Source organism: Pipistrellus hanaki (assembly GCF_964339955.1).
Source record: "Pipistrellus hanaki genome assembly, chromosome: 13".
Classification (NCBI taxonomy): domain Eukaryota; kingdom Metazoa; phylum Chordata; class Mammalia; order Chiroptera; family Vespertilionidae; genus Pipistrellus; species Pipistrellus hanaki.
In genome coordinates this window covers 13,408,018-13,421,530 of record NC_140515.1, presented here as the reverse complement: position 1 = coordinate 13,421,530, position 13,513 = coordinate 13,408,018, and the positions used below count along the sequence as shown (strand labels likewise).

At 41.3% G+C, this 13,513-nt stretch overlaps 1 protein-coding gene across 3 annotated transcripts in view; it reads right to left on the bottom strand.

Annotated features, from left to right (window-relative positions):
- ADAMTS9 (ADAM metallopeptidase with thrombospondin type 1 motif 9) overlaps nt 1-13,513 on the bottom strand; it is a 157,173-nt gene that overhangs the window by 108,495 nt on the left and 35,165 nt on the right. For 2 of the 3 annotated variants that reach the window (XM_084902692.1, XM_084902694.1), the window contains exons 9-11: nt 9,035-9,181; nt 7,489-7,630; nt 5,197-5,313 (exon numbers count right to left, since the gene is read on the bottom strand). In XM_084902692.1, the coding sequence (XP_084758818.1) occupies nt 5,197-5,313; nt 7,489-7,630; nt 9,035-9,181 (406 nt within the window). The remainder of the gene's footprint in view (nt 1-5,196; nt 5,314-7,488; nt 7,631-9,034; nt 9,182-13,513) is intronic. The other variant, XM_084902693.1, reaches the window with a different exon arrangement.

The window sequence follows — 13,513 nt, the reverse complement described above, 5'->3', positions numbered from 1 at the left end:
GTAGCAGGCACAAGTTTAGTTTCCATAAACAGCGCTCTGCCTCCGGGGAGTCACTGAATTCTGCTTCCACAGATGAAAAATGACCAAAATTGTTTTGGGGTGTCACAGGAGAAAGTGCTTCTCAGCACCTACTACACACCTGGGCACTTAGGGACCAGACATAAATAGAGTTAGCAAAAATAATGGCAAGCATGTGCACTTAATATTTGTCAGGCCCCGTTCTAAGCATTATTAACTTACCTAACTTACATATTAACTTACTTAACTCCCACAGCACACTGTGAAGTAGTACTGTTAGTCAACCTATTTCTAAAGAAAAGGAAGTGAAGGCACAAAGGGGTGGAGGCCAGACCTCAGTAAGAGGCAGAGCCTAACCATTAGACCATCTGACTCAAGAGTGCAACCCTTAGCTGTGACACATGCCACCTGTCTCTCTGTTGTGAGCAAATGGGGCCATTCTGACATCTAAATAAAGACTGAAATTTAAAATGAAAGCAAATTAATGAAATGGTTTGGTAAGTCTAAGTTGTCTACTTGATATCCATTCTCCCTTTCATCCTTGGTACAGACTCTATATACCCCCAGATTCCTGAAAAGATAAGAATGGTCAAGGAGATGTTAGCAGGATTCGTTGGGTGAGATTCTGGGAAGGTTCTTTGCCCCTTTGTTCCTTGCCCTTTGGTTTCATTCTGCCTGGAACTCAGACTTGAGGGCTGGAGCTGCAGCAGCTATTTTGTGACTTTGAGGATGAAGACAATTTGCATAGGACAGTGGAGTGGAAAGTAATTAGGAGCCCGGGTCTCTGATGATTTTGTGTAGCTGCCACAACAGATCCATAACCTGTTTCAGTGTGGAGTAGTTTTTGTTTGTGTCAGAAAAAAAAAAAAATGATGCAGTTTGCTTACATTATGATAATTGGGTCTGACCTTAACAAAATTTCTAATCCCATCTAATAAAAGAGTAATATGCAGATTGACCATCACTCCAACACACAGGATGGCTGCCCCCATGTGATCAAAGATCCTGCCCCCATATGGACACAAGATAGCCACCACAAGATGGCCAGCAGGGGAGGGCAGTTGGGAGGCACCAGGCCTGCAAGGGAGGGCAGTTGGGGGCTATCAACTCTACAGGGGAGGGCAAGTTAGGGGTGACCAGGCCAGCAGGGGAGGGCAGTTAGGGGAAAACAGGCTGGCAGGGGAGCAGTTAGACATCAATCAGGCTGCCATGGGAGTGGTTAAGGGGTTATCAGGCTGGCAGGCAGAAGGGGTTAGGGGCAATCAGGAAGGCAGGCAGGCAAGCAGTTGGGAGCCAGCAGTCCTGGATTGTGAGAGAGTTGTCTGACTGCCCAGTGGGATTGGGCCTAAACGGGCAGTCAGACATCGCTTGAGGGATCCCAGATTGGAGAAGGTGTAGGCTGAGCTGAAGAACCCCCCGCCCCTCCCAATCATGAATTTCATGCACCAGGCCTCTAGTTAATATATAATTGAGGTCATAGCTATTGCCCAAATTTAGCCTTTGAGTCTTGGTGCTAGATACAGTTTATAAATTCTACAAAGTAAGAAAAAAGTTCCTATGTTTCATGGAGTTTAATAATAAGAAATTGCCTGGATATACAGTTTTTCTTGTCTTGACACTGTCTTCAGTCTATTGCTCTCTGTATTCTATAGATGCTACTTCCATAGAAGAACAAACAATAAGCTTCAGAGCAAAATGAGGACACAGGTGCTGCTTTGCCAGAGTGTTACCACTCAGCACTGCACGCAAATGCCCTAACATGGCCCCTTTAGAAAAGGAAGCTTCTCATTGAAAACTGGTCTACAAATGAAACATGTCTTAGTGACATGATCACAGACAGCTATCCGAAGGAGAGAAAGAGCCTCAGAGGAACAGGAGACTGCCTCAGGTGACAGAGGCTGGAAATCATGGCTGTTTGGCAAATATATACCAAGACAGTCTATTTTTCCAGGCAAAGCTGACAAATAATAATTACATGTTGGAATAGCCCTTACATAACAAATCATTGAGTGGCTAGTAGAACCCCAGCCAAAATATAGTCAGCCTTTCCTAAAAGTGTCCAGAACCATTTAAATGATATTCTACCTAAATAATCTCCAAGTTGCAAAAAAAAAAGGTTGGAAAAGGGACTTGGGAGGCTTAAAACAAAGTTTCAAACCTGAGACTCACAAACAGGGTTTAAATAAAAATGTTAATGGACTTAACAAGAGCATGGAGAAATAAAGGGACAGAGACGTTCATCAAAATAACATTTGTCAGCAGCCCCTGAGAGCGCCCTGCAGAGAGAGCAGGGCGGGAAGAAGAGAAAGGGGAAAAAATGAACCCTCAGCCAAGGGAGGCAGAATTTGCTGGAGGAAAGTGTATGGTTTTACTGCCAATCCTATAAAAACAAAATGAAGAACACACAGAATTTCTATGCCAGCATCTCTGGCATTTGTAAAATGCATAAATACTCTTCGGGAAATAAACACACATATGCCCAGTTCTCTCGTAAAAGCTTCTAGACTCGGACACTTTCCCACTTTCCTAAAACACAACCAGAAGGTCCCCATCGTTTTCTCGCAGCGTTGCTGCTCAGAACGTGTGCTGGATCTGCCCTTGGAATGCCCTGAAGTCCCTCACTCTTTGCTGAACACGAGCATGCATCGAAAAAGCCTCCCGAAGGATCTCCCACATTTCCCATCCCTCAGGCATCAGATTACCCTGCAACCCTTAGCACCTGCGTCTGCTAAAAAACAGAAGCCTGGAAAAAGACACAATAGACGTCCTCCAAAGTTCTGTGTTCCGGGATTGAGTGGGTACCATGTCACTACATGGCGCTTGGCAGCCTGTTCATGACAACTTACTAGATATACTTCACTGAGAATCTTTCTTTGTTAGAGCTTCTTAAAGCAATAGCATGTGTCAGAAATAGACATATGGGTGGGTACATCAGATAGACTAAGAACCACAACACAATGCTAGTGATTTTCCTGAGATTAAACAGGTTCAATTTAAGTAATGTAGTTGACTGGCTCTAAACCAAGCCAACTCACCAAAGTCATCAACAGGTTATGATGTCTACTGGCATCTCCCACCAACTGGTACCCGCTGTCGAGGCCAATGTGTTTAGGACTCTGAGGCCTCTTCATTTCGTAACGATGAGTGAATTCCTCATGGCTGCCATAAAAACCCAGAACCATATTCCCACTCAAAGCTATGACCCTCTGGCCATCAACATGTTGAGTCAAATGTCCCACAAAAAGTGAAAGATTCGCTTTGACCAAGGAGACATATTTCTTTTTAAGCGAATGAAAGGTACAAAGGTCGCTGTATCTATGTCTGCATGTAGTTTTGGCGAGGATGTCATTGGGGAAAGGTGTATACTTAATTCCTGAAGTCCTAGCCATTAAGAAGTGATAAGTTGAACTGATTTAGTCATCAAGACAAGTAAAAAATCATTTTCATTGTACTTTTGTATTGAACTTGATGTTTTTCAAAGAACGTTCATGCCCTCTAGCTCAGCGTTTTTCAACCACTGTTCTGCGGCACACTAGTGTGCCGCGAGATGTTGCCTGGTGTGCCGTAGGTGCAGACAAGACAAGAATTTTATAATTTTTCACTATTTTGTTTACTTAATATTTCATAATAAAGTAATTATAAAATACTTTCTTTGTGTTTATTTGATTCCTATTCAAGAGAATTACTTTATATATAGTCAATGTAGGCACAGAGTTAAATTTTTTAACATTTTCTAATGGTGGTGTGCCTCGTGATTTTTTTCATGAAACAAGTGTGCCTTTGCCCAAAAAAGGTTGAAAAACACTGCTCTAGCTCATATAACTATTACCACCTGAGAGATGAGCAAAGAAACCACTAATCCTCCTGAATGACCAATAACTCAAGCTCAGTTATGGCCCCTTCAGACCAAACAGAGGTGGAGGTTCCGGAGGGCAGGGGCTCAAGTGCCGGGGACTCTGCCCTGAATGAACTGGGAGATCTTGGACAAGCCGCTTCCTTTTCTGTTCCCTATCTATGAGGTTGGGGAAAAGAGAATACCATTCTGTCATCTCTTTAGGACCCCTTCCATGGATACTGGTGTTATTGGTTCTATAAGGAAAAGTGGAGGAAAGAATGTGAGATGAGAATATTAAAAGTGAGCAAAGTAGACAATGGGAAGAATAGAGAAGACAGGAAACATATATGTAATAAAGACAAAGGACTCCGAATATAACCCAGGAGTTGCACTAATGCTGAGTGAAATCCATTTTATTTATTTATTTTTTAATATATTTTATTGACTTTTTTACAGAAAGGAATGGAGAGGGATAGAGAGCTAGAAACATCGATGAGAGAGAAACATCTACGGGGGAGGTGCCTGCAACCAATGTACATGCCCTTGACCGGAATCGAACCTGGGACCTTTCAGTCCACAGACCGACACTCTATCAACTGAGCCAAACAAGTTTCGGCTGAAATCCATTTTCCATATGTATTTTAAAAAATCAGGGTTTATATGGATTAGAAAACAAATTTTTGGGTGGTGATGATATCACTAATATAGTTCCTCTTTTTTGAGATGGGCACCAGGTGAAGCAGGTTGCATTAATCCTGCTCCTAGGTGCATGGAATGCTGTATCACCGGGCTATGTAAGCAGCAGTTTTGTGTGGTTACTAACAAGCGGGAACCAGCTGAGAATTTGCACTTGGATACATCCCAGGTGACATCATCACTTTTTAAAGGCACAACGGTTGAGAAAAGCCTGGCATCCCAGTAGTGAACACACTAAGATTACTGTATTTCTGCATTTCTTTGGTTTTAAGATGCTTCAACATAGATGAATAGAATTCCATTGCCACCTCCAAAAGAGACAGAAAGAAGAAAAAGAAAGATGACCTCACAGGAAATGTACCTATATATTAAAAAGCACATGGGGTTTCAGAAATGTTAAAATGAGAAAAAGTATGTCTTAAAATGGAGGCAATAGTGATAGCCAGGTCCATTGGATCAGTATTAAACAACAATTTTAAGATTTCATCATTTTCAATAGTAAAACGGAACCTCTCGCCTAAAAAAAAAAAAAAAATCTGCAGCTAAAACACGCTGCACTAACAGCAAGCAGCGGTGACTGGCCCTGCAGCCCAACCTGGGCCCCTTCCTGCCCCAAGAACAGAGGGCAGGGCTGGGGCATTACTTGCCTTTCCAGGCTCACACTCGGTGCCATCGGCCCAGGGCGTGTGCTGAGTCTGGCAGCCTTTGCTCTTTCCATCCGCTCCATCCACATTACTGCACCACAGTCGTCGGCACTGCACCTGCTTATTCCAGCAACAAACAATCAGAGACAACATGATTTGATGATGGCAAACAAGGCCCAAATTACTTCCAGTTTACATTTTGCCAATGACACAGTATAGGTTGAAAAGGGGGGTTATTTCTTGGCATGAAAAGTGATCAAATATTCTGAGGGACACAGAGGCCAGCTCCTGAGACACACGTCTATGGCTGGCAGGACGTGAGATGCTGTGCAAAAGGGGCTTCCGTGCATCCAGTGAGCCTGGAGATCCATTGGATGTGTGTTGGGATTAGCTGTGATTTCAGTTTAGGTTTGGCCTCACCACAAAACTAATGCTTTCTCGCAGTAGGCTACATAATTCCAGTCACCAGATGACTCCTTTCTAGGGAGTCAGGAATTATCAGAGGGAAAAAGGGACAAACTCTTGTGAACACTTCAGACTTACAAAAAGTGCAAACAGCCACATAATGCACAGCCATGGACCCACCACCCAACTAAAGAAAGAAAACCCCACAGGCCCAGCTGATACATCCCTCCTCAGCCCCAATCCCCTCCTCCTCCTTCCAGAGACGACCCTATCCTGAGTGGTGGCCATCATTTCTCTACTCCCACAAATGTATGTTATACATTTCAACTTGAAACAGACAATAGCAGTCAGCATTTCAGGATATGCTCATAGGCCTTGCAACTTGCTTTCCCCCTCGTCACACACACAGTATGTTTTAGATTTACACAAGTTGGTATATTTAACTCTATTTCAGGGCACACATTTTAAAGACCTTTTTCCTGATCAATACACTAAACCATGCTCATAATAGAGACATTTAGAAAGTACTAAAATTTTATTTTATTTTATATTAATCCTCACCTGAAGAGAGAGAGAAACATTAATGTGAGAGAAACACATTAATTGATTGCCTCCCACACATACCCCAACTGGGGCTGGGGATTGAACCTGTAACCCAGGTACATGCCCTTGACCAAGATTGAACCCAAGACTTTGCTGCACAGGAAGATGCTCTAATCACTTAGCAAAACCACCCAGGGCTAATAATTAATTTATTTAAAAATAGAAGAGCCTCAATCTACTCAGTCTTTCCTCTAGTTTCTTGCCTTTTACAGTTGAGAACATACTTTACAAAATAATTATTTATCCTGTTATTTTAACTTAAAAGATATGTCAGGATCATGTTTCCAAGTGTAGTTAATTTTTAAAAAATATATTTTTATTGATTTTTTACAGAGAGGAAGGGAGAGGGATAGAGAGAAACATTGATCAGCTGCCTCCTGCACACCCCCTACTGGGGATGTGCCTGCAACCAAGGTACATTCACTTGCCTGGAATTGAACCTGGGACCTTTTTGTCCACAGGCTGACACTCTATCCACAGAGCCAAACTGGCTAGGCTCAAGTGTAGTTAATTTTTAATTGTTTTACAGTATTGCACTAACTAGAGACACCATAATTGGCTGAACATTTCTATTATTGGGCATTTGGATTACTCCTAAAGTTTATTATCATGGATAACACAGAAATGAATATAATCATGGATAGATTTTACTCAAAATATTTTATTATGTGTTTCCATGGAATCACTGTACTTCCCAACCATGCTATTTCTAAAATTTCCCCCAGCAAAACAAACACATATACCCAGTGAGACAGAATGGGGCACCCCAAAGAAGCACAGTTCAGCTCCTCTGAAATTGGAGAGCCACGGGATCATATCATTGGTCCACGTGGCCACAACACTTACATCAAAATGCCACCCACCCACCAGCTGAGCTACACAACCAACATGATTTCACAGGAACAGCTTTGATGAGTTAAAACAGGGAAACAGGTGTGTCTCATGAATTACTTTTACTAAATCTAGAAGAATTCCTATAGTAAAGGTCATCTAATAGGTCCATGGGCATTGATCACATATCAGGAGAGAAAAGGGCTGAGTTCGACCACCACCAGCTCTGCACCCTGTCCTCAGTGAGCATCTCCCTGTTAGACTACCCCGAGGAAGTGCAGGGAAAGCACCATCTAGCAGTGAGCACTGTGACTACTTATCACTATCATCACTTCTACTACCATTAAGAGTCAATGGACCATTCTCAACTTTCCCATGGGTGGTTTATATTCGGGTGAAAATCTAATGAAAAACTATGAATAAATAGAATTCCAGAATCAACCCCCAAATACTTACCATATATGGGCACACCTGATAACCTTGTCCAAAAATCAATTCACATTGTTTATTCACGTTGTAAAGGAGGCCTGGCAGTTGGGAAGGCAAACTGTAGGCTCTGTATCCTGGTTCGTTAAGCAAACACTCGCCGTAACCAGTGCTATGAAAGCAAGAATACAGATGGTGAGTGTGATGGGTGACTCACGGCTTGTCAACACCTCCAGTTGAAAGGGAAAGCCATCTGCCATTGTAATGGTAGTTCGGACAATTCTTTTTTTTTTTTTTTTAATTAAAAAAAATATTTTTATTGATGTCAGAGAGGAAGGGAAGGAGAGAGAGATAGAAACATCAATGACTAGAGAGAATCATTGATGGGCTACCTCCTGCATGCCCCACACTGAGGATCAAGCCTGCAACCCCAACATGTGCTCTTGACTGGAATCCAACCCAGGACCTTTCAGCCAAACCAGCTAGGGCAGGACAGTTCCTTTCTTATATCTGTTTTATTCTTTTCACCCAGGGTTCAATCTAGAAGCTGAAGTTATATAATTTGGTGTATACTTGTTTGTACTCTGGCTATGTATACAACCCAGCTAGTAGGAAATATGACTCTGTTACAGCATTGATCACATATCAGGGCAATTATCTTTTTGTTACAATCTTTTCCAAAAGACTGTAATCTTCTTAGGGGCAAAGATAGTGTCTTTTTCATCTTCCATAACACCAGATGTTTAGTAAAGGTTCATTGAATAGATGAGTGAGTTAATCAACAACTCTCTTGAGAAACACCTTAGGCCACCTGGTTAAAGAGGAAAACCAGCAGCCCTCCAGCCCTTTTGACTTTTCTACAAACACTTCTAGAAAATTCACACCCAGTGAGTTCTGACTAACAAAGCCCTCTCTTTCCTGTGGTTGCAGAAATATACACCCAGTGACCTCCGGACAATCAATTAACCTCTCGTACTTATGGGAGAGAAAAGCAATAAATCCGAGACACAGGGATACTGTATAATGTAATTGGATCTTTGAGCAGCCTGGCAGGAAGCTCAAAAAACAAAACAAGAAAAGAGAGGACAGAGAAAGAGAGAAAGAGACAGAGGGAGAGAGAAATGTCCTCCATTCAACAACAGGAAAGTGTGCTGCAATTTTCATCCACCCAGATAACTTCTTTGGGATTCCTCACGATCCTACCCCTCTCCAAGCCAAAATGACCACGTTAAAGCCCATAAATATTTGTGGACTTTCTTCATCATATAATCACATTCATGGTCCCTCCCCTAAGATTGGATCAGATTTCCTATCTTTACCAGAAATAAAGCAACATTTACACATTCTCTGTAAGGTCCAATTTTCTTTTTAGCTCAGTCTGTAATCTTCTGAACTTGGGCAAGGACATGAACTGCACAGATGGCAGAGAGTATTTTTTTTTCCTCCTCCAAGGAATGTCAACAAAAAAACAACTGGGAAAAAAAGTGCTTAGCTCTACATTTTCTTTCCCACAATTAGATTACTACACGAAGGCCAGATACCAGAAGTCTGTGCTACAAGAAAGTTCAAGTCTTACTCTAAAAATTCAGTGATGTATTTTCGACTACACTTTGACCACATCCAGGGCTTGGTGTAAAAGTTCAATGTTGGAGCCATGACATGCTGGGGACTCTTGACTCCGTCTTCTTTGCACTTATTGCTGTCGTCATGAGGCATATTAAACCTAAGACCAAGGAGACAAGGACGAGAATGTCAATAAATACCAAGGGATCGGGCTGTTATCATTGATGCACCTGTCCAAAAACATTTTTATTAACTGATAGGAAGCATTTGTCATTCCAGAAACATCAGTTGTATGATCAACATACCATTTTCAGCTTGATAACTACCCATCAAGCTCAGAGGGCTGTCCTGTCTGCATGACTTTCTCCAATCACAAGTTTGATGCATCTGAATAATTTAGCATTTAGGGAGGAATTTACTTCACTAGTTCATCTTGAAATATGGAAATCAGTGAATCAGAAGTGTGTATAATTGCTTCATATAAAAGTAAAAGCTGAAATAAAAGTCTGGGAGGTCCAGTCCATTGATTTCTCATGTGTTTGGTTTTCTTTTTCTTTCAAAAATTTGGGTCCCATGCCCAGCAGGCATGGCTCTGTGGTTGAGTGTAGACCTATGAACCAGGAAGTCACAGTTTGATCCTGGTCAGGGCACATTGCCTGGGTTGTGGGCTCAATCCCCAGTGGGGGCATGCAGGAGGCAGCCGATCAATGATGCTCTCTCATCACTGATCTTTCTAACTCTCTTTCCCTCTCCCTTCTTCTCTGATATCAATAAATGTATATTAAAAAACATTTCGGTCCCACAATAATTACCAGATGGAATAATTGCCTAATGGAAATTGTGAGATAGAAAAACTCAAACTGTCTTGTTTGAACTTAAAAGGAGTTCTTAATGCTTACAAGTCCATTTTCTTTTTTTAATATATTTTATTGATTTTTTTTTTTTTTTTTTAGAGAGAGGAAGGAAGAGGGATAGAGAGTCAGAAACATCGATGAGAGAGAAACATTGATCAGCTGCATCTTGCACACCCCCTACTGGGGATGTGCCCTCAACCAAGGTACAGGCCCTTGACCGGAATCGAACCTGGGACCCTTCAGTCCGCAGGCTGATGCTCTATCCACTGAGCCACACCTGTTAGGGCACAAATCCATTTTCTTAAAAGAATGACTGCCCAGGTTTCTAGTTCGCAGCTGCATAGTCAGTAATACTACCTGTACCACCAAAGCCAACCCAAACCAAGCATCTAAAGCTGTTGGGTTCTCTGCTGGTGTTTACTTTCTCCCCCTCCCCGACCCGCCCCACCAGACCTTGACAAAATCCAGTATATTTCATCATGTAATCAGATATTCATTCAAATATCAGGAACATTTGCTCAAAGCAGGAGCTAGGCAATAATGCATATTCATTCATTAAGCACTTACTAACCAATAATAACCAAAACTATTTTTTTTCATTCAAACATACAGGACAGTGTGTTAGATGCTCCTCCCCACACACGCTTAATTACCTATTTGACCCAGTGAATAATACAATTACTCTCCATGTTTTATAGGTAAGGAAACTGAGTTGTAGAGGTTTAATTGATTGATTGAGATCGTAAGGCTACTAAGATATAGGAACTGGGATTGGACTCTAGTCTGCTTCTAAAACCTCTTGTTTTGGAGTATATATAAACTATAGTCCCTCCTGTTAGATGAGTTGTGATTTGTGAGGAATATTGTAGAAAGAGTTCTATACCCAGAAGATACTGGATTACCTCCCGACCTTCCTCTTCCACTCTGTGTCTATGGACATTCCTGTGCGAGAGGGGAGGGACGTTTTATGAAGCATCTAATGACACTCAACAGATACAAGAGCAATTCCCCCTCAGACACACACACTCAATAGCTGTTGGGATTTTTATAATCAGAGAGTACCAACTGAAACACCTTAATATGTAATTGTTAAAAGGTTCAGTAGAAAATCTGCGATTTTCTCTTTCATTCACTGTGAGTAAACCTAACTACAGGAGACAAAGCATCAAAACAAAAACTATTAATTAAAGGGTTAGGAATATGCTTTTCATTTAACTAATAACTCATATCACCAATTATTTCATATTTCACTTTCTGATACTTTTGAGATGGGATCTATATGTATTGTGCCCACATCACAGGTAGGGAAACAGCATGCATTCTCAAGTCAAGCAGAATGTGGGACAATTCAGTCCAGAACCTGGTATCTGGCTCCCAACTGACCTTGGCCTGAGAGCAGGTCCCCCAGCTTAGTCCCGCCAGGTCCAGCCCAGAGAAACAACACCCACTACCTGTGCGCCTGGTGAGGACGAACGGACATCATAGAAATGGAAGCCCCTCTAGCAATGCTGCCCACTTGGGTTTTGGGTAGGGAACGTATTTGTTATCTATGCATCGAATTTTCTCAACAGCTGACAATAATTTAGTTTTTGCTACTCAAAATTCTCACTTTCCTCAAAACGGCAACATTATACACAGTCTAAAAGAAGTTTATAAGCTCTTGTTGGAAAGAAATTAATAATATTTCTTCAAATGGTACACTTTTCTTAGCCATATGTTGGGGAGAAATGTTAGTCTGCTAATGGAAATTTTCTGCCTTTGAATGCTTTCCTATCTGTAACTTTTCCTCTTCCATTTCCTAGGAAAGGAACAGCCATTCTGTTGAAATGCCATCTATTCTTCACAATTCAATCTACCCTCCTACTTAAAGTTCCAAAGAAATGTACTACATTTTATGTAAAGTAAACAATTATTCCTAAAAGATTCCGTTACAATAGGTTCGAGAAAACTGAGTTAAACAAAATCAACAGTTTACTATAGAACTTGTCAGTCTTTATTTTATACCATCTAGCCTTATGACTCTAACCAGGGATAGACTAGAAAAACATTTTTTTTTAAATCACATGACTGCTAAACTTAACAGATACTACACTTGATCTTAGCCACAATCTGAGGAGAGACCCGGAGAGTATGTGAAATACACCAGTCAGAGAAAGATCAGTGCCACATGATCTCACTTATATGTGAAATCTAACAAACAAAATAGAAACAGACTCATAGATACAGAGGACAAACAGAATGATAGCTGTCAGAGGGGGTGGGGGATGAGAGACTGGGTGAAAAAGGTAAAGAGATTAAGCAAAAAACAACAACCACAACTCATAGACAGACAATAGTATGGTGATTACCAGAGGGAAAGAAACATGTGGGGGAGGTAAAAGAGGGTACAGAAGAGATAAATGGTGATGGAAGGAGACTTGACTTTGGGTGGTGAACACAAAGTACAATATATAGGTGATGTGTTGTGGAATTGTATATGTAACATCTATATAATTATTAACCAATGTCACCCAAATAAATTCAGTAAAAAAATTATTTTTAAATCACTTGTACAAAACGCATCTCTCTCTCTCTCTCTCTCTCTCTCTCTCTCTCTCTCTCTCTCTCTCTCTCTCTCTCTCTCTCTCATTGCATAGATAGACCTAGAGGGTATTATGCTAAGTGAAATAAGTGTAACAGAGAAAGACTTCACTTATGTGGAATCTAATGAACAAATAAATAGAAAAAGACATAGGTACAGAGAGCAGACTGACAACTGTCAGAGGGGAAGGAGTGGGCTGAAAGGTGAAGGGCTGGGTGAAAAGGTGAAGGGATTAAGAAGTACCAATTGGTAGCTATAGAACAGTCACAGGGATATAAAGTTCGGCATAGGGACTACAGTCACTAATATCATGATAACTAGTATGAGATAACTAGTCTGGGGCCAGGTAGGCACTTGAAGTGGCAGGGAGACCACTCTGGAAAGTGCATGCTCTTCTAACCTCTCTGCTGTACACCTGAAGCTAATAGAGCATAACCCTGAATGTCAACTGTAATTGAAAAATCAAAAATATCACAACTACAAAACACCTTTTGTTTTCACCGACCATTCTTTTGGAAACGGTGTTCAAATCCTTGTGCTTTGGGAAACACTGGTGGGACCAGTAGTTGTCAAACTGAGTTACAAGAAATCCTTGCGTTTTCATGAGAGCATTTGAGAAATCAAAAGGACAGAGAGGAAGCTGACTAATGGGACTTCGGCCACCCACCACAGCTGCTTAGCAGAAAACTAAGTCTTTTGTGTGCCATAAATATTGGGTATCTGATAACATCCCCTTCAGAGAAAAGAAAAGGGGTATGCTCTTAAAACATGCTTGAAAGGTGCTAGTTTTGAAAATATCATTTCCATGTTGAGCTGAGGTGGAGAGATGCCTATAGAGATGCCTGCTCTATGCCTAGCACCGCACACTGCACAGAGGAGCCCTCAGAAGCCTGGGGGAGGGCAGAGCTTGCTTAACAGGTGACTTTAGTTACAAAGTTAACATCTGACATGAAAATTCATATACAACTCCACTAGAGACAGCAGAGAAAATTATTTCAAAAAGATGTAAGTAATTGAATTATTACTTATGGAAAGAAAAGAATGCAGCTCAAACAGC